At 55.7% G+C, this 20,781-nt stretch overlaps 1 protein-coding gene across 1 annotated transcript; it reads right to left on the bottom strand.

Annotated features, from left to right (window-relative positions):
* Positions 1 to 125: 125 nt before the first annotated feature.
* Positions 126 to 18,095, bottom strand: MPP1 (MAGUK p55 scaffold protein 1). Its single transcript, XM_054641403.2, has 12 exons — positions 17,885 to 18,095; positions 11,405 to 11,548; positions 10,988 to 11,066; positions 9,902 to 9,987; positions 8,715 to 8,783; positions 6,385 to 6,581; positions 6,013 to 6,119; positions 5,089 to 5,169; positions 4,368 to 4,448; positions 3,800 to 4,002; positions 3,354 to 3,428; positions 126 to 1,386 (listed from the first exon to the last, which is right to left on the bottom strand). The coding sequence occupies exons 1-12, from the start codon at positions 17,984 to 17,986 to the stop codon at positions 1,210 to 1,212; spliced, it is 1,401 nt and encodes a 466-aa protein (XP_054497378.2). The 5' UTR covers positions 17,987 to 18,095; the 3' UTR covers positions 126 to 1,209.
* Between the last annotated feature and the right edge of the window lie 2,686 nt (positions 18,096 to 20,781).

Consider the following 20,781-nt stretch of genomic DNA (forward strand, 5'->3'; position numbering starts at 1 on the left):
GTAGCCAGCCTCTGCTCCTCTCCTGAAGAAGTGCTGGGGCAGAGGAATGTTCATAGGTCATGTTGATGAGCCTTTGTCATTGCTTTGTCAGTGCCCAGCCTGAGAGGTAAAACACCAGCCATGGCAATGTTTCAGCACACATTTATTGCTGCTCATTGTTTCCCTGCAGTGGATCAGAACAAAGGTCCCTATTGCACATAGATTTTTATTTTTGGCATCCTTAAAAAAAAATTGCACAAGACTTTTTAACCACCTTCCCCTTGCCCCTATAGCTGACTGAACACACAAATGAGATTTTTCACCTACATGGATGTGGTGATACTTCCCAGACATGGAGGTGTGGGGCTTGTGAGTCAGTACAAACCCCGGGGTGTGAGCATGGCTTTCATGTTTGCATACAGTGTGAGAGACACCCTGGACTGGAAAACATGCCTGGATGATCTTTGTAGACACTTTTCTACTGCATGCAACAGATAGTTGTGGCTGGATGTAATTTACCCATTGAAGAGTCCCTCTGGGGTTTGGTCTGTGGGACTGGCTCAGCTGCTGCCCAGTTTCTCTGGCCAGGCAGTAACAATCCAAGCTGCACGGTGAGAATTCCAATACAGTGAGTTTTTACACCTATGGCTGCACAGGGTGAAAGAGAAAACTCCAGCCTGGGAACATGGGCTGAGGCCTGCCTGGGGGTGTTAATGCCACGTTCATCATCTTCCCCGTTTGTGAGAGGAACCCCTTGGATGGAGGAACTCTGGTGTGCTCTCGGAGAAGCCTCCTAAGACTTAGACTTCCTTGAAGCCTCATGGCCTGCAGGAAGGGTTTTGAGTTGTGTGCATTCCTGCCATGTCAGGAGACATCTGTTCTGCCACTTCCCTTGGGACTGCTGCAGGGAGGATCAGCTGGGTGCTACAGCAGGACTGTGCTTTCCCTTGCCCGGGGAGGGCAGGGAGCTGTGCTCTGAGCTAACCTGGGCTCTGCTGTAGCCACTGCCCTGTCCTGCAGTGCCACAAGAGGTGGCTCACCCCCGGGCAGCCTCTGTCCTGTGTTTGTTCCCCCAGGAGAGGAGCTGTGGGCACCCTGTGAGAGTGTGAACCGAGACCGTGTCCGTGGAGCGGCAGGGGGGGAGCTGTGCTGGGCTGTGTGGGGCAGGGGAAGCTGAGGAGGTGTTTCCCAGTGGCTGCAGGATGGTTGATGGAAGCAGCTGGTGGCCTGTCAGTAGACCCAGGAGACAGGCACCCACTGTGGGGAGCTGCAGGCCTGCTCAAAGGCCTCCTGCAGCAGCTGCAGGCTCTCTTCCACGCCGTTGTTGACCAGGGACAGGTCGAAGTAGTGCGCGTAGCGGCTGCGGATGCTCTCCGAGTCCTTGCGGAGCTGCTGCAGAGCCTCCGACTGCAAGGGACAGCACAGTGCTCAGCACGGGAACTTCACGCCCGACCAGCAAACACCCTCCCAACACCTCCCAGAACAGCTCCAGTGCTTGGGAAGTACCAGCACAGAGAATCCTTAGAGCTCGTCTGATGGGCCAGGAGCTGCTGTGTGATCTCTGGGCTTGTGTCTGGGGCTTTTGCTGGGCTTTGTGTGGTGCTGGCACTGTCAGGTAAGCTGCTGGAGTGAGGGCAGGCCTGCTGGCTCTCTGTTTACCTCTAAAATGCTCTGTGGCAGCTGCCAGGGAGAAGGTTGACGAGCAGCAGGCTGCTCAGTGCTCTGGTGGGCATTGTCACCAACTCCAGGCCAGGTTGGAGGTGGGATCCCTGCAGAAGGCTCCCTTCCCACTGGCTGACCACAACAGCACCAACTGGCAGAGCTTTACCAGCCTCTCCACTGCTTTTGGCTGGGGTTTTATTGCTGCACTTCAATAGGAAAAGCATAGCTGCCTCTTCCCTCCTGCCCAGCTTGTAGGCACAGCCCAGGGGTGCATCCCTGGGCAGCTCGGCCCCTGGCACTGAGGTCCAGACCATTTCCATGTATTTCCCTAATGGAGCTTGAAAGACAGGCAGCTTCTGTGCCTGGGGAGGAGGGACAGCTTGGGGTGCAGTGCTCACTGAGCTCTGCTCTGTGCAGATTTATATAGATCTAAATGGGTATTATTAGATTATATTAATTATCATGTCTATTTTATAATTAAATCTATTATTAATAGATGAAATAGACATAAAAATATATTAATAGACCCAAATCAGACCAATCTTTTATGTCCTTCCCTTCTTTTTTGTTAGACCAGCTGGGTACATATCACAATACTGATACCTTTGGTGGCCAGCACTAAAAACATTACAGATGGCACAGTAATATTTGTAATACCACACCCTCCCTCGGGGCACAGCAAGCTTCTGTCTTTAAGGTGTTCACTTCAACACTGACAAACTTTATATATAATTATTACCCTAGGGGCAAAAAAAAAAAAAAAAAAAAATTAAGATACTGCTTGGCTATCTTCATCTTGAAAGAGTTACTGAAAATACTCATCTATTCTTACAAAATTAATTTTTCCTATATTGTGGATGGAGCCAGCAGCTGTTGGGGGTGGAGAGGGGAGGGAGGGCAAGCAGCAGGCTTTGCTCATGTGAGCTCTGCGGGGTCACATTAACTCTGCCGCATCCCTCTCCTCAGTGAGCCGAGCTGCAGGGTTATATTTAGTGCCTGGCAGCAGGGCTGGCCCTGCCCACTGCAGCAGGATGTGATTCCTCTCTGGATGGGTGACAGAGTGGCCCTTTCTGTTCTGAGATCTGTCCCCTTTTCCCCTCTCCAGCCTGCTGCATCAGGCAGTATATGTTCCTCTAAATACCTGCACAACACTTGCTCTGCAGGTTGCATAAATACACTATCTGTAGCCTGAGCTTTACAAACACAATAGGTTGGAAGAGGTGGCCTTGTTGCCATTGAATCCAGGAGGAGCACAGCTCTGGGTTTACTTGTTGGCCTCTCTTCCCATCTCCCTGCCAGGATGGGGTGTAGGGCTGGGTGAGCATCCAGGGGCCTTCCTGGGAAGTGACAGCCTGCGGCTGCCAGCCTGAGGCTTGGCACTGAATGAGTTAACTGCGCTATCAGTGCTGCTTTCATCCTCACGTTAAAGGGATCAGCATCCTAATGAGGCAAAGAATGAAAGGAGCTCTTGTTTGTGTGTCTATTTGCATAGCTGATGGCAGGGTAAACGCTCCTGCCCCACTGTGCTGGGATCGTGCTGTGGGATGAGTCTACAGCTGCAGGAATGGGCAGCTCAGGTCTGGGCTGACTTCTGGAGCACCAAAAGCCAAGCAGACAGGAGTGCACTGATGGGGAGCCCTGGGTTGCTGCAGCAGGTGCTGCCATGGCCCAAGAAGCCAGAAATGGCCAGGAGGGGACAAGGTGGCACTCACCTCCTCTGCCCTGTCTGTCGGGGCAATGAACACTATGAACGGGGAGAGCTCGGCCGTGCGGACGATCTTGAGGGTCTGTGGAGAGAGGGATGCAGTCACCAGAGCGTGGCCCTCCTCAGGCTGGGACTGTGGTGCAGGGGGGGCTAAAGGAGACATGTCCCCTCTTTGGGGACATGAGCTCGCTGGGTGGACTCCTGGAAAAGGGTCCCTGCAACCCACTGTCACAGCAGCCTGGCCCTGGCCTTGGTGTCACAGCCAGGTGTGTGCTGGGACAGGGAACACCCTCACTGAACCCATGCCTTGGGAATGGAAATGCCACCCCAGGGCTTGCTGGGCTTTTCCTTTGGGAAGAGAAGGCAGGGACAGTCACAGAAAGTCACAGCTAGCACCCAGGTAATGCAATCTGTGGCAGCCCCTGTCCACTCACCCCTTCCTCTGCTCCCTACCTGGGGCTCGATGTCCAAAATAGCGACTTTGTCCTGCTGGTGGATCTTGTGCACTGTTTCAAACTTGGTGCCAAACATGTTTCCCTGGTAGCTTCCAAACTCCAAGAACTCATTGGCTGAGATGTCCCGGGTCATCTCCTCAGTGGAGACAAAGTAATAGTCCTTCCCATCCACCTCATTCTTCTTCTGGGGGCGTGTGGTGTCTGGGGAGGGAGAGAGAGGGTGAGTGCCCCCAGAAGGAGGGGGGACAGAGTGGAGCAGGCATCAAGACTAGGCTGTACTAATCCCCTGCTAACTGGTTCCTGCTTTGGACCAGCAGGGACCTCAGCCAGCTGGGGACAGGCACTGGATGAAAGAGTGAGGTGTCTGTGTGTGGGGGGCAGCAGCCCTGCAGCCTCTGTGGGTAAAGGTGGGTCCATGTGGGGCTGCAGGCAGGGAGGCCTTGCACGTGGGGACCTGACCTCAGGGGCTTGGCGGTGCTGGAGGAACATCTCCCCACCTCCCACCTGCTGTCAGAAGGTCCTGGGTCAAAGAGGTGAGAGGAAATGCATCCTGTGCTGGTACTTACATGGGGGTGGGTACATGAACTTGTCTGGGTTGTTGCTGAGCAGAGCATTCTTGATGTGGCTACGGCCCACACCACTGGCCCCTGGAGAGAGAGAGAGAGAGAGAGATGGACACTGGAGCTGGGCTCAGAGCAGCCTGGTGAGAGATGCTGGGGCCCCTTTACAGCTCTGGGTCTGACAAGAAGTGCAGAGCTTGGCCTGGGCCCTGCCCAAGATGTACTTTCTGGGCTGGTCTGTGGTGTCTTCCAGCCCTGGAAAAGGCTCTTTGTGCCCTGGGGATGCTCATCTCCAGCCCCAGCTGGAGACAGGAGTGCTGCCTGCAGAGCAACCAGCCTGGCTGGACTGGCCCATGCCCATGGAATCCACCACCAAGCGCTCAGTCCCCACAGAGTGGGAGTGCTTGCTTTGATGCAACTGCAGAGCTGCTTTTAATAGAGATTTTTCATGAAGATACTCAGGAGTTGCAAATGCCTGAATTAACTCTTCCCCAGCATTTCAGCAGATGCCAGACCATGCATGCTGTATGGAGGGGGTCAGCCTATGGATGGGATGACTGCTGCAGGCTGAAGAAATGCTCCCCAGACCTTACTAAGTCTTGAAGGCCGTGCTGCCCCAGCTCCTGAGCAGTCCTGGCTCCCACACACAGCCCCTGAGCAGTCCTGGTTGCCCCTGGTTCCCACACACAGCCCCTGTGCTGCAGAGGATGCCTGGGACAGGACCTACCAATGAGCACCAGAGTCTTCCTCTTGAAGGCAGGCAGCCTCACCACCTCCTCATAGGAAACAACATCCAGCTGGTCAAAAACTGGGGTGGAGGAGAAAGGAGACATGGAGGGGTCAGAACTGGCTTGGCCACACCAGCATGCCCTAGGTATGTGTGTGAGAGAGCAAAGCCAGGGCAAATGGACAGCAGTGGTCAGGACTGGGCTGGGAGCTCATCCACCTTTGGCTGCTTGGGAAAAAGAGAAGCAGCATGTGAGGGGCAGAGTGGCAAAGAAGCCAGGGAAGCCATTACTTTTGCTCAGTAATTCTGCTCAGGACAGTAGGACCTGGGAGCTGGGGTGGAGGCAGCAAGATGCTGCAGGGAGCTTGCTGCTGGGGTAGCTTTATATATCTGGGTGATTTACAGCCTTGTTTGTTGCTGGCTGGAGCTGCAGGCCAGGCCAGGAGCCAGCAGTCCCTGGGCACCCACTTTTGCCAGCTCTTGGCTCAGTTTAGCATGGGGTGCTGCTCCTGCCCCAGCAGGGACAGGCCTTGGCAGCTGTGGGAGCAGTTCAGGCTGCTCCCTGACTGCTGAACAGCAGCACTGCCACTGCCTCCCCTGTGGGGTTCAGCAGCCTGTGGGGTTTGAGGCCGGGGAGCCTGAGCTCACAGAGCCAGGAGTGCAAGGGATTGTCAGCAGGGGAGAGCACAGGAGCTCAGTGCTGAGCCAGCCCTGGCCTCGTGCTCTACATGGAGACAGCTGTGGCCACATGAGGAACATGAAGGCTGCAGAAGAGACTCAAAAAAAGCTGACAGCTGTGGGGTATCCTGAGATTCCACTGCTGCCACTGTTTGGTTGACTCCCATGGAGGACAGAGCCAGCCCTGCCCAGAGGCAGGGGCATGGCCAGGGCTGGGGTTGAGCCCTCTGCCCTGCTCACACTTACTTGAGCTGTGCTTGGCCAGGTATTTATCTTTGCACTTCTTCTTCTTCCCGAAGGGGCTGCAGCTCGGGGATTCGCTCTGGCTGGGCTGGGTGACGCTCGCCACACGCCTGCCAAGAGAGCAGGACACCCCCATGGCCCAGCTGTCACCCCAGGCCCTGGGGCAGCAGCAGGACTGTCCCTCAGACATGCAAGAGAAACAGACTGGCTGCTGGGACAGGCAGAGGCTCACCCTGCAGCACATGAAGGGGACATTTTCCTGCTTGTCCCAGCAGTGACACTGGTGTTACCCAACACAAATTCCTGGCAGTACATGGTCACTGCTCCCACCTCCACTCCCAGATCCAGCCCTTCTGGGCAAATGCAGGGACCTACCACTCCTGCAGCTCTGGAGAAGGGATGAGTCCTGCTGACTCAGTGCAGGAGCCCTCCACCCGGCCCTGCCACCAGTTGCTGTCATCCTTGTTTATGATCTGAATCACGTCTCCAATCTGAAACTTCAGCCCTGCTTCCTTGCAGGGGATCAGGTTGTCTTTCTTGGGGTCGTAGTCAAACTGTGCCCTCATGAACATCTGCAAAAGAGAGAGGAGATCAGAGTCAGCCTGGCCATGCAGGGTGGCTGAGCTTGGCCCCCACACTGCACTCCCAGGCAGTGACTGCAGAGATGGCTCCAGGCACAAAGCCCCTGCTCCTTTCCAGGCCCCACAGGGCTGTGTGGGGAGAAAGGAGATGCACAAAGCTTAGAGGGAAAGTCCTGGGCATGGAATTGTAGTGAGATGTGGTGGTGAGTGGATGAGGGCATCTTGGCCTTACTGGGAGCTGATTTCCCTCAGTTGTGCTGCTGCAGGCACAGGGCCATCAGGACACAAACATGGCTCCCTTTCACTGCCAGGAAAGACCATATGGATCAAGCTGTGACATGAGAGCACTCACAAGAAAATGAAATTAGGAAAAACAATAAGAGTGGAATCTCCTTTCAGGATGAGGACTGCTGCTTGCTTTGAGAGCACTCTGGCACCAGGAAGCACAAACACAAGGGATACACAGCAGGCACTGCCCAGAGCTCTCTGCTCCTGCAGCACTGGTGTCCCAAGCCAGAACATTTGAGAAAGACCCCCCCCTACACCAGTTAGGAGCTGGCATCAAACAGCTCCACACATCACCCACAGCTGCACAGGGCTCTTTGCCTGCCTGCTGCCAGCCCCTCTCTGGGGCCAGACAGCTGCTGAGCAGGCTCCAGCATGACAAGTCTTGGTCTTTTAAAGTCAAAGGGCTGGAAGGAATATGCTGGAGGGGTCCTCAAGAGCCTTGAATGCTCTGTGCTCCCTTTCATTAAGACACTCCCAAGCAGACCTGCTCCAAGAGACACTCAATCTTGTGAGCCCAGGCAGGGGAAAATCATGATGCCAGGATCTCCACCATCCTGCCTGCCAGGCACTGAAATAAAGCTGATCATGGGGATCCAAACAGTCCACTCTTGGTGGTGGTACTGCAACAAACCCAGACACAAGCAGCTGTGGCTCTGGGGAGCACCACTGCCCTGGGCACAGCAGGAGCAGTACTGTTGCTGGGAAGGAGTTTGTCCCTGTGCCTTTCCCAGCCTCAGGTGAACCAGCAACTGCATTCTTTTCCTCTGGGGTAGATTTTCCCCTGGCACGGAGTTGGCCAACTGGAGCTGACTGGGTCAGGACATGGAGGGCAGACTGACAGCAGGGAAGAACAGACAGGGCCAGTGTTTAATAAACACACATGCAAAGCTGGTTGAGCAGGACTGGGGACAGCATAAACCGAGGAAGAAACAGAGCCACCAACATCTGCCACCATGTTCAGAATTTCAGCTTCTCTGGGTAAAGAATGATGTGTGCTCCCTCAGCCCATCCCAGCACCATCCAGCCCCCACCCTCTGCCTCTGAACTCCTCTCCCTCCCCTGCCTGTCCATGGTAAGGGCCTGCACTGGGGCTGACTCCTGCACAAGGACAAGACAGCAACCCAGCTTCAAAGCCCTGAAGTCTTGACAGAGAACACAGCCCTGCCCACTGCTCTATTTCAGCCCCAGCAGGATTTCAAAGGCAAAGCCACGCAGGTGTCATCCCCTGGTGACACAGCATGGCCCCCCTACCCTGGCAGTGACAGCAGGTGCAAGGAACTGCCTTCCTCCTCCCACTGCTTCCTTCCTCCCACGCTGTGCACGGCGCCATTCACACCAACATCACCCTCACTGGGGCTGCTGCACCTGGCCTTGGTGACAGCAGGGGTCACAGAGCCAGGGGCTGCCCTGTCACACACAGTCATGGCTCTGGAGGACCTGGGAGCTGGGGTGGAGGCAGCAAGATGCTGCAGGGAGCTTGCTGCTGGGGAAGCTTTATATATCTGGTGCTTTATATATCTCACGTGCTCCCTGCTGTGCACCTGCCACTGCTTTCCCATCCCCAAGCACCACTGGTGGCTCAGCCATGCCAGCCCCATGTTCCTACACACACTTTGGCTGAATACACCCACACAGGCCCAGCATGTGGCTGTTTGCAGGGATGTAAGCACAGGACAGGTCCCTCCAGCAGCTCAGACAAGGCAGGCAGCCCCTTGCCCTGACACCCCTGGCTGAGCACAGCTCTGTCCCCAGCATGTCCTGCATGATTTGCTCTGGTCCCACCCTGCCCCACAGCCCTGTCCCAGCACTGCCCATGGATCCAGAGGCTGCACTTACCTGGAGAGCAGGGAGGCGGCTTTGCTGGTTGGGAATGACTTTTAATGACACCATCCCCTTGGTTTCTTTCTAGTGAACAAAGGGGAGAAAGAAGAGTTGGAGGAGGTGGTGTCTGGAGGCAGCTCAACAGCAGCAAGCTGTGCAGGGAGGTGCTGAGTGCCAGGACCTGCAAAGGCAGGGCTCCTGGGCACCCCACCATGCTGTGGTGCTGGGGGACACCACAGCCTGGTCAGAAATAGCTGTGCTTGGCTTTGCCATACTTGTCCCATTCCCATGGGGGACACCAGCACCCCTACAAGGGTCTGTGTGTGGGCACTGCTAAGCACCGCCAGAATGAACATGGAGACCTGCATCATCTCCTCTCTGGCTGCTCCAGTGAGGAGCCTGGGAGGAGAGGCTGACTCTTCCAGGTCCCCTCCATGTTGGCCCCTTGCTCTGGCCCTCCTGGTGGCATTACAGCACAGCACTCTCCTGCCTGCCACAGGCCACTGTTGCCTCACACACCTCACAACCCCCACATGGTCCCATGGGACAACCACGTGTGGAGGCTTGGAGGGGGCTCCTGGGCCAACCACTCTTCTCAGGAGGCAAAAGCAAAGGCAAGCTCCTCCTTGGTCCTGCTGTATGGAGCAGGGACACCCTGTGGCACTTTGGCAAGGCCAAGCCTCCTGCTTCAGGCTGCTGGTGGGGGTTCTCAGCAGCAGCACCACCTCCCTCCAACAAGGTGTCATATGCTGGGCAGAGATCAGGATCAGCAATGTATGAACCCAAGGCAGCTCTGAGGCCCTGTCCAAAGCTGTCTCTGGCAAGGGCCTAACAGGATCAGCATGGCCTCAGCAGCAGGCAAATGGCACCAACATGACATGCACGTGTGGCTCAGGTCTGCAAGGGCAGCCCACCCTGGGCTGGAGCTGCACAGCAGCCTTGGCAAACAGAGGTGTTTTCCAAGCCCCACACAGGATCAGCACATGTCAGGGACTCACTCAACAGCCTTCACTGCTGCTCCAGGAGGCCAGGAACAAGCAGCAAGCACAGGGGGCTGCATGCAGGATGGTTTCTGCCACACCACACTGCTGTATGTAGGCAGCAGTGTGCAGGCTCTGGGTGTGGGAGGGGGTGAATGCTCACAGCATGCAGGGCAAAGGGGTCCTTCCCAGGGAACAGCCCTGACACACACAGATACCTACCAGCATCTTCTGCAGCTGGTCAACTGAGTGGTTGCTTGCACTCTGCCCATTGATTTCTATGATTTCATCACCCACGTGAAGGGAGCCTGCCAGCAATGTGAGAAACATGAAAATGCAGAAAAGGGACAAGAGCTGCTCACCAAACTCAGTTCACACAGCTCCATCAGCCTCCAGGGCCAGGACACTGCAGTGTTTGCCTGGCAGTGCTTCTGGAAGCACACATGCCATCTCAGCACATGGCAGGAAAGCACAAGGGGAATGAATTCTTCCCCCTCCACCCAACACACACACCTAGCCAGTCCTAAGGTCATCAGGCTGCTTTCCACTGTGTGCAAAGTGCTCTGGACTGGTCAAAGCACCTGCATCAGCATTTCAAACACAGCCCCAAGTACCTCACCTGAAGCCAATCACAACCTCTTAAAAGGCCCTTAACACAAGCATTCCTGACTTTGTGTGTTTTCAGTTTATACACCCAGGCAGATTACAGCCTCAGATATACTACTAAAAATCAGGCTCCAGTAATGTTATTGGAATGGCTCCTGTCTTATTTTGGCAGTGGTAAGCACAGACTTCCCACTTGGATCCAAGGCTGGAAAAGCAGCCTCTTCTAAGCAGGCAACATCTCATATCCACGCCTCCTTGGCAAGACCCAAAACCAGAAAATAGCACCTATTTATTTCTTTTGGCACCTTCTTTTGGTCTGCAGAGCCAATCTACAGGATGCCTGTCCCACCTGTGCACTTTAGGAATGGGAAGAGCTTCCCCCAGGGTCCCTGGGGTATGATCCATCTCTTCTTACAGTGACCCCATCACGAGACAGAGACAGATGATCTCCAGTTCCTTTTTGGGAGAGCCCTTCCCCCAACCCTTTATTTATCCCTAAAGCCTCCAGTGTTTTAATGTGACAACCATGCAGAGAGACCAGTGACTCCCAAGCTCCTGACACATCCCTAGGGGAGGAACAGGCACAGATGTTCATGTCACAGGGGAAAGCCAGCAGTGCTGAGGACCTGCATTACTGCTGCATGGGAAGAAACCCCCTGCAGACGTGCACCCCATGCACCACTTCTCCAAAGGCCTTGTTACCTTGTCTGTGAATCATGCCCCCATGGAAGATCCTGGCCACCATGCAGCTCTGCTTGTCATTTTGCTTCAGCGTGATTCCCTGCAAGACAGGAAAATCCATGACTGCTCGCTGCAGGGGAGAGCTCTCCTGCCCTCACAAAGTCCTCTCCAGGCCCATGTCCACAGTGGGCTGTGCAGTGGCTGGGGGGGAAGACCCTGTTAGGCCAACTGAGGCTGCTGCAGCTCCTCTTGGCACAAGCATCACCACCCTTTGCGGGGCTCGCTTCGGCTCCCCAGGCAGAAGGCAGAGTCCAGCACCTTCTTCCCATGGCCAAGATCTCCAGTGACCTGTTTCCCTCAAGCCAGCCTGCTGGCTCAGCTCAAGCTGCCCCTCCACCCCCGGGTGCCATGCAGCTTTGGGGCATTGCCAGCTCTCACCATGGGCTCCTCGGTGACCTTCTCGAACTGCACGAGGCGGATCTTGCGCACCTCGCGGCCGCCGCCGTGCGAGGGGCTGCCCAGGGTTGCTGAGCCGTTGGTGTAAATGTCCTCAGTCAGGGTGTTTGGGGACTGAGTCATGGCCTGTCGGGGCAAAACAGAGACCATGGTTTAGGGGCTCCACCTGGGAATGCTGGATCCCTGCTCTGGGGCTCAGCTACACAAATCTCAGTTAGTTTGGAGTTAGTTAAGGTACCTGCAGTGCAGGTGGAGCTCAGGGGAGGAGAAGACACTAAGGGCAAGAAAAGAAAAGGAGCAGAAGAACTTGAGCCTTGGAGATGTGGATGTGGGTTTAATCTGTAGTTTTCCAGGTGGGAAACACAGGAGGTAAGAAAAATTTGGAAAAGTAGAAGAAGCCAAAAGAGTTCACAGCTGATCTTCTGAAGCAAAGAGTCACAAACACTCCTTGTGTGTCACAGCAGCACTTGGCTCACAGGTAGCTTGTTGCAGAGCATAAAGCCCAGGACTTCTTCACCAAGTGAACAGAACAGTTTGGAACTCACCTCTGAGAACTGGAGCCAGGCTTTGCTCTAGCTTTGTTTGCAAGTTCAACCTTTCCTGACCTACATCAGTGGACAACTGAACGGTGCAGTGCCAACATCCAGGCACTGAAGGCAGTGCTCCCAAGCCAGCTAGAAACATCCCATTCCCCTTCCCAGCTCCCAGCTCCAGGTCCTTTCATGCTGATTTGCACTGGAAAGCCAGGGTTTCAGTCCTGAGGAAATCCCTGTTCTTGGTATCCAGCATGTGCTGGCACCAGGGCTGACAGAGAGTGCTTGGGGTCCCACACAAAGACCTCCAAATCCATCCTGCCTGGTGAGCTTCTCCCTCACAGCCCAAGAAAGCCTGACAAAGTTCTGTTAAATTCCTCAGACACACTGGGCAATGTCTCCACACAGCTCACAAATGTGCCTGTTTGTCCCCAAGTGCAGTGGACTTTCCTCAAGCCTCTCCCAGATCAGTGCTAGCCCAGCAAAACCCAGACCAGCTTCGATCTGCAAGCTCTGCCTGCCCTGTTGGCACGAATTCCCACACCAGCCCACAATTCAAAACAAACCCTCCTGACTGTCCCACTCCACACCAGACTCCTGGCTTTGCTGCCCACTTTGCAGCCTGCACCCTCCCTCCCAGCAGTGCCTGAGCTGAGAGCCACAGCCAGCAAAGCTGCAGGGACACCCAGCAAAGTCCTCATCAGCTTCAGTCCTGCATCAGTGATGTGGCAGTGCCCAGACAGGCAGAGCCAACACCTCTCCTCACACAGCCTGACTTGTCAACTGAGCACCAGGGCCAGAAGCTCCATGCCAGGGGCTGGGAAATATGAGCCTGATGCCCCTGCCCCAGCTCAGTCTCACCCACCCCTGACCCCTGGCCTGGAGCAGAGGAGAAGCTGCAGCCCCACACTGCCAGGTGGGGAGGCAGATCTGGTCAGGCCAGTGAAGAGCACCTGCTCCTGGGCTGCAGCCATGGCACCAAACCACAATAATATGAGCTTTGGTAGGGATGTGCTGGAATGCTGCTGGCTGATCCAGCTCTGTGCAGTGGCAGAAAGCAGGGAGGGAGCCAAAGAAAGGGGCAGCAGAGTCAGGACTAACAAGGATAGCAGGAAAGGTGCTGGCAGAGAGGGACAGAGCAGGCACAGTCACTGTCACAGACCCCAGAAAGGGCACTGTGGGGCTAGGCCAGGGAGAGAAGGGCTCAGGGAACTGTGTGCCCATCATTTATTTTTAAGCCAACTACTTCCAGAAGTGCCAACCAACCTCCTCCTCAAAAGGGAACCACATGGGCTCCAGCTGCCAATGGCTTTAACATGGAGAAGAAGGCTGAATCCCAGCCCAGAACAGCAGCCAGGCCATGGATTTGCAGGGTGGAAGGAAGAACAAGCTGTATCCATTCCCCCAGCCTGGCTTGCCAGCCCAACAGGGCATGATGCTACCACACCATGTGCACAGCAGAGGAACAGATCCAGCAGTGTGCGTGCCTAGAGCTGTCCCACAGCTCTCTGTCAGCTGTCCCCCTCTGCCAAACCAGCAGGTGCAAGGAGGAGTAGGAGGACAAGGACCTTCTCCAGCCTGACCTGGGGCCAAAGTGCCCATGAGGTGGTTGGAGTCAGCACAGATCATACTTATCTTGGTCATGCCTTGGGAAAGGGTTAGACCATGCAGCTCCTGGCTTCAAACCTCTAGGCTCAGCAGAGCCCAATGACCCAGGACAGCACAGTCTGCTCCAGGGACTGGGAGTTCCCATCCTCACCATCCCCATCAGCTGAGCCTCCTGGCCCTGACCTTTGCTTTTTGCTGAGAGCTGGAGAAAACACCCAGCCCTCCATGCTGACGCAGCACCAGTGTCACCCTGGTGACTCCTGGAGAACAAGGTCTGTCACCAGAGACTGGCTGCTGTGCCTGGGGATGGCCACTAGTCCCTTGATGACAACTCTGAATGCAGAAGGGTTCTTCAAAACCAGAGCCATGCTGGGATGGTGTGGCTTTTTTGCTGATGGCAGTGGGCAGCCAGTGGGTGGGGATGGGAAGATGGCTGGTTCATGAGGACAGCCAGGACCCTTGGGGTGGCAGCCTCAGCCCTGATGCTGGCACCCAGAAACAGGAGATGTGTGTGGCTCTCATGCCCCATGAATTGGCTGGCTGCATTGCCTTGCACTCTGCTGGCAGCTGCCACGCTCGTGGCTGGCTTGGCCCAGCACAGTCTGTGACCTCAAGAGCCTTTCAAGTCACGCTGGTGACTGGCCAGACTCAGCCCCTTGTGCACTGCTCCACAGGAAACGGCTGTGAGTGCTGCTGAGAGCCAGCTCGTGGCCACCAGCCACTGCCAGCTGTGCACAGCCCCAGCTGTGTCACTGCCAGGGCCTGTGCTGGGGCAGATGTGGGGCAAGGAGGCTGGGGGGCTGAGCTGTGCAACAGGGCTGCTGGACAGCCCAGTACCCAGCAGCCCTGTGTGCCTTGCAGCTGGCTCACAGGGTACAAATCCTCCTGCACAAATCCTGCACTGGCAATGCACACAAGAGCCACCAGCTCTGTGGGTCAGAGGTGCCCCACAACCCCCTGTCTGCATTTCCCTCAAGATTTCTGCCCCATATCCCAGGGCAGAGGGAATGTACCAGCTCCTTGGGCAGTGTTTACAAACAGGGAATGTAGTGAGGATCCCAGGACTTGGCATCCTGTCCCCCAGTGGGGTCAGCACTGTCTGCCAGGGCTGCTGCTGCTGTGCTGGCTCCACCAGGCTGCACACCATGGGCAAATCAAACATTAACTGGGCAGCTTGTTTGCAGGAGGCTGAAGCAGCACTTGAGGAAAGCAGCACTACAGAGCAAAGGGCACATTCAGAGATTTGGTTCCTGGGCTCTCCTTGCTGCTCCAACCAGGAGACTTCAGTATCAGGTAGTCTTGGAAAAACAGGGCTGCCTGGTCAGTATGTGGAGGAAAGTACTGCTGGTTTTGCCAAGCAGGTCCCCAAAACACAGCAGCTTGGATGCAAGAAGGAATCCTGGAACCAGGTTTCTCTGGGATTGCCTCTTGGCTGGCAGGAAGACACACTGTTCTCACACTATGAGGAACAAAATCCCATCTCCCTCCATGAATCATGACCCCTCACATTATAATCACCATGGGTGCATGCCAGAGGTTGGGGCACTGTGGTGCAGAGATGTCCTGACCCAGCAATATCTCCTGCCACCCTCCAGTGCTTCCAGCCTTGCCTCCCTCCCCATCCAGGATCTGTCCATCTCAGTCTTGTACAGCTTAAAAAACACAGCAATGTGTAAAAAAATGCAAAGTAGCAAAAAAAACCTGATCTTGGAAGCTGCTTTAAGGCTGCTTCAGCAGGCTGGGGAGCTACAGCCACGTAGACATTTAGAAGTAATTCATTCTGCCAGGGGCTACTGACTTCTCAAGTCTGCCTACACAGCCACAGGAACAATCCTAAAACCCCTTCTAGCAATATGATTGAAGTTTAAAAACAAGAATCAAACCAGCAAACATTTAAACCAAAAAGGATTACATTGCTGACATCAGGAAAAGGCCCAGCAACACCAACAGGTCTCTGTGGGAAGGGGAAAAGAGAAATAGGAAGGATACAAAATGGTCGTGGCAGCCAGAAGGTGCTGCCAGCTCTGTGTGCCCTCACAGTGACTCCAGATCACAGAGTGCTGCAATGGAGATGGGCCAGATTTTCAAGGGAGCACAGGCAGTTTTGCTGAGGCACCACCTTCCCACCAGAAAAGGCTGATGCAGCCTTCCAGATGTGTTTGTGAAGCTGGTAACCTCCAAGGGATAGCCAGTGAAACCACAACACTGACAGAAGGAGGAGCTGCCCTGCCACTCCATCCCAGCTTCCAGAACAAGCCCTGCAAAACAGCTTGTTCCCTGTAGCTGTGACACACAGCCACACAGCAAAATACATTTGGGATTAAAAAGTCGGAACCAACCCTCCCTACTTCATTAGTCAAAGCCAGAAGTTTTAGCTCGGCTTTCAAGTGAGTTTTACCTGTGGTTGATTCAGGATTTGCTCCCTGTAGCCTCAGTCTGCTTTGGAGCTGCTGCCAGCTGGATGCTGAGAACTGCTGCCCAGAGGCAAGTGCAGTGCTTCCTCTGCACCCTCAAATCAGCTCTCCCCACAAGTACCCTCCTTTTCTCCACCAAACTCCCAAAGGTCACATTTGCTGCCCATTTTACAGCTGGGGAACTGAGTCACAGATGATAAAGGGACAAGCCCAAGGTCATCCTGCCAACCAGGTGCACAGCTGGAAATAAAGCCCATACCTTTTTGGTAAATCTCTACTTGTCAGTCAGGAGATATGGCAAAGATATGCAGGCACGTGGTGAGGCTCAGGAGGAGAGGCCTGGGGCTGTTTTCTAGCAATAACATGGCTTCCACTTGCCATGATTTGCATGCCCTGCCACCACGTGAGGAACACAGCACAGCACTTCCCAGCACACGGCTGTGCCAGAGAAAATGCAGAAGAGAAACCTCCCAGTCACCCTGTTTGACTCCAGACCAGGAGCAGCCAGGCAGACCCAGCACCCTTCCCAAGAAGGGACATTGCTGCTGGGCGATGTCCTGGTGTCCCATTGAGGGGCCACAGCCACCCTGGGCCATCTCTGCATGCCCATGACACAGAGACAGGTAGCTGTGACTGGCAAGCTCAGGGCACTGCTGGAAGCCAGCATTACAGAGCTCCTTTTAAAAGGCCTCATGCAGATCTCAGTTCACCATCCCTCCCTTTATCCCTACTGAAATAAATACACCACAACACCAGGAAGCTGCAGGGCAGCTCCTACACTTTCCATGCTCTGCTGCCATTGGCAATTTATCCTTGCTCTGTCTGCAGCCAGGCAGGCCCTCTGCCTGGACCTGGCAGGCAGAGGGGTGGGAGAGCTCCTCTCAGCAATTGCCTGGTCCAGACACTTGGCTTTAATTATTTTTTTCCTACTGTTTTTATCAAAGCACCCTGTCAGGATTGAACCATGAGAAGCAGATGAGCCACTGGTGTGAGACAGATCTGACAGGCCTCTTTTGCATGTTTAAATGTCCAACACGATGGGCCAAGGACAGCACTTCAGGGAAATGTCCTCCCTGCTCTCTCTCAGAGGCTCCCCACAGTTACAAGGAAACCTTAGCCCAGGCACATTATGCCATGGCATCACCAAGGCTGCCTTTTCAAAGCTGGGAGAAAAGCACCAGCTGTTTAACACTGGCAACTGCCGACCCTCTCCTGGTTGCACCCAAGCCAGCCCAAAGAACACTAAGTGAGGAAGGAGCCCACCCAGCAGAACCGAGAGGGCTGGTGCAGGCTGCCCTCCCTCCGTTGGAGGCGCGGTGCAGGCGGCCATGGGCTCACTCCCTGTCCCGGGCAGGCGAGAGAGGGGCTGAGTGCATCCTCCTTCCCTGGGGAAGAGACCCCCACCTTCCTGCAGCCCATGCCATGGACCGGGAGGTTGCTCAGCAGCTGAATCAGCTCATGTGACAGGCAGTTCCAGTTCAGACCAGCTACAACTTTGCAGCAAAACAAGCACAATCTCTTCGGCGCCAGGATGCTGGAGCCTTGCTCCCCTGCACCCAGCTCGTCTGCCCTGCCGGCTGTGCTGGCTGACCATTCCCGGAGGCACCCGCGTCCCCAGCGAGCACCGCTGCTCCCGGGCTGCTGGGGCCCGCAGCTGGATGGGCAGCGCGGGGTGTCTGCCTGTGGGACCCTGCTTCCCTCCGTGTGCCGGAGGGACGGGATGGAGCGGCACCCCCGGGGACCCGTGCCGGGCCCGAGCAGGGCGCAGAGCGCTGGGCTAGGGGCCCGCAGGGGAGCGGGGCACGCCGGCCTCCCTGCCGGGGCTCCCTGCCGGGCTCGGCGGGGATGGGGCCGGAAGCGGGGCGCAGGCGGAGCCGCGGGGTCTGGGGGCGCTCCGGGCCGCTCACCTCGGGCTTGGGCCGGTTCTGCAGGAGGTGCTCCAGGTAGAGGTCGGAGAGCGCCGTCCTCATGCTGCCGCCGTCGGCGCTGCGCCCCGACTTGAGGGTCATCCCGGCGGCAGCTGCGGCCGGCCCCGCTGGCCCCGGCAGCGCTGAGCGGCCCGGCCCGGCTGCGGCGGCGCCGCGGGCTCCCTACGCTCCGCCCGAGTGCGGCGGGGCCGGCGGCGGCCGGGCGGAGCCAGGCGGCGGGGGCGGGCCGGGGACGGGCCGGGGGCTCGGTGGGGCCGCCCGGCGGCAGCGGGGCCCAGCAGCTGGGGCACAGGGGCCGGCGCTGGGAGGGTGGTGCGCGGTGTCCCCGCTGCGCTCGGCCTCGCCTCGCTGAGCGCGGGGGCTTTTCCCGTGGGAGCGTCCCCGTCGCCTCAGGGCTGGGCCAGCCCCTCTCCCCTGCCTGCCCCTGGTCGTGCCCAAGCATTCCGGTCACAGAGTGCACCCAAGCGACCCCAAACGGACCCGCGAGGGTCATCGAGGCCAGCTCCGGGCCCTGCCCAGGACACCCCACAGTCCCAGCCTGTGCCCCAGAGCATTGTCCAAAGGCTCCGTGAGCTCTGTCAGAGCTGCTGTGAGCGCTGCTCTGGGAGCTGTTCCAGTGCCCCAGCACCCTCTGGGGCAAGAACCTGTCCCTAATACACAACTAAAGCTCCCCTGACACAACTTCAGCCATTCCCTCGGGCCCTGTGATAGGCCAGCACAGAGAGGGATCAGGGTCTGCCCCTCCTCATCAGCAAGCTGTAACTGCAATGAGCTCTGTGCTCAGTCTCTTCTCCAAGCTGGACAGACCAAGTGACCTCAACTGCTCCTCTCAAGGCCTTTCACCATCTTCATTTCCCTCATTTGGACACTCTGGGCAGGGACCCAGCAAGGACATGGGGAGCACCTCTCCAAAGTGGCACTGGCTGGTGCATAGCTGGCTCTCCCAAACCTGTTGTCATTCCTGGGCTCTGCCAGTGTGCAGAGCTCCAGGGTACCTCCAGGGAACCTTTCTCTGCACTCTAGCAAGCACAGTCCTCTTCTTCTGCTGTTCTGGGTCTTCTACCTCCTTCAACTTGCATGGGTAGGATGGCAAATCCCTGTATTTGTGAGCCATGCACGGTGCAAAGGGATGTCGAACCATTTCTGCCTTTGCTGTAGGTCTTACTGATGAGAAGGTCAAAGTGAAGTCTGAGCTTTATTTGGGGATGGAAGGTTAATTCTGCTGTATTATTATTTAAGAAAACACTGAAAGGGTTTTCCACACCATCCCTGGGATCCTGGAGGTTTAGAAGTTGCCTTGTACCAGACTCCCACAGTGCTGCTAGATGAGTTCTCCAGGCTGAGTTAGCCTAAAGTTACCATAAGAAATACAAGGAGAAGGGTGCAAACTCCTAGAGAAAGGAAACAGGAAAAAGGGGGGAGGGGGTGGGTAGCAGGGAGGGGACAGGACAGGATGCAGGGGAAGAAAGAAGGAAAATCCATCTCATTCTGACAGCAAGTTTCTCCTGCCTCGTGGGAACAAAACTGACAAGCCCTGACTTTCAGCTATAAGAAAGCCCAGAATGCTGTGAGATGCTGGAAAAAGGAGGTGTGGGAGCTGCAGGCACTGATGTGACTGGCTCCAGCAAACTGCTCTAGCATTACCAGGAGCAAAGAGTCCCAAAGCACAGCCTGCACTGGGAGTGCTCTTCCCAACAATCCCATTCCATGGCAGCTGTTGTGCACTTTTGTGGGATCACTTGCTGGAGTCCTGCATTGTCCAGATGTAGCTTCCCTTCTTGCCCTATCCTCAGCCTCACACTGCCCATCTGAGGCCCTGGGCTTTGTTGAAGGAATTACTCCACCTGCAAGGATTTATGCCACCATTAACAGGGCTTGAAGAAGACAAGTTGCCAATCCATTGAGTAAATGGGTTGTTTATTTATCTGACATGTAGAGCAGCTTAAGCTGGGTACCTCCAAAAAGGAATCCCAATCAAAGAAATCCTTGGGCAATTAAGTCCTTACAATCTAAGTTCCCCAGCCCTCACATGACAGCTCTGACCACTAATAATATTAGGATCTGGGGTATTCCTGTTCTTTATTGGGTCCCTTCACTGTCTCTGGGTGGGCTGTTCCTGCTCTTATCTCTAAGACTGCTGTGTCAGCTGACCTCATGATGGTACTAGCCTTCCCTGCCTCCTTATCTTCCAGCTCAAACCAGCTCTGGGGCCCCCTCTTACTTAACTTGGTGAAAGTTCAGCCTATCTGGGTGGAAATTCACAACTTGTGGTGTAAGGCTTCATCAAATTTAGCTCCTGATGCTAAGCAAGTTCTGTGTACCAAGCACATAACAGGGGTGCAGTGTTGGTAGGAGATCAGGGGAGTCAATACCAGGAACAGAAGAAAGACTCCTAAGAGCTAAGCGGGCCATGTTTTGCAGCTGCACCTGGTGGAACATGTGGCCCAGACTTTGTCTGCAGAGTTCCCTGGACAGCCTGATTAGGATGAGAAAATAATGGACTGGAAAAGTCAAAGGGTGCTTGGCTGCCTTCAGCCCCAGCAGATGTGCCCACCAGGCTGGAGAATGCTGCTGGAAGCCTCATTTTCCCATCCCTGCCCAGCTGACCAACAAGGCTCTGCAGAGCACTTGGTACCATCCTTACCCAGCAGCTGAAACAGCCAGCAAGGAGGGGAGGGAGGTGGTCACACACTGGGGTTGGTGGGGCATGGCTTTGAGATGTGCTGGAGGCAGGACCCCTTGGTGCAGGGCTTCTCTTGCACTCACGGGCTAGAAACAGGCTGGTAGGAACGTGGAGTAGGAGGCAAGAGATACAGAGAGCAGAGACAAGCCTTGAAGTTAATCATGGAATGTGTAGTAGGAGGGAGAAATGTGAC

This window comes from Agelaius phoeniceus, chromosome 14 (genome assembly GCF_051311805.1).
Source record: "Agelaius phoeniceus isolate bAgePho1 chromosome 14, bAgePho1.hap1, whole genome shotgun sequence".
NCBI classification, from domain to species: domain Eukaryota; kingdom Metazoa; phylum Chordata; class Aves; order Passeriformes; family Icteridae; genus Agelaius; species Agelaius phoeniceus.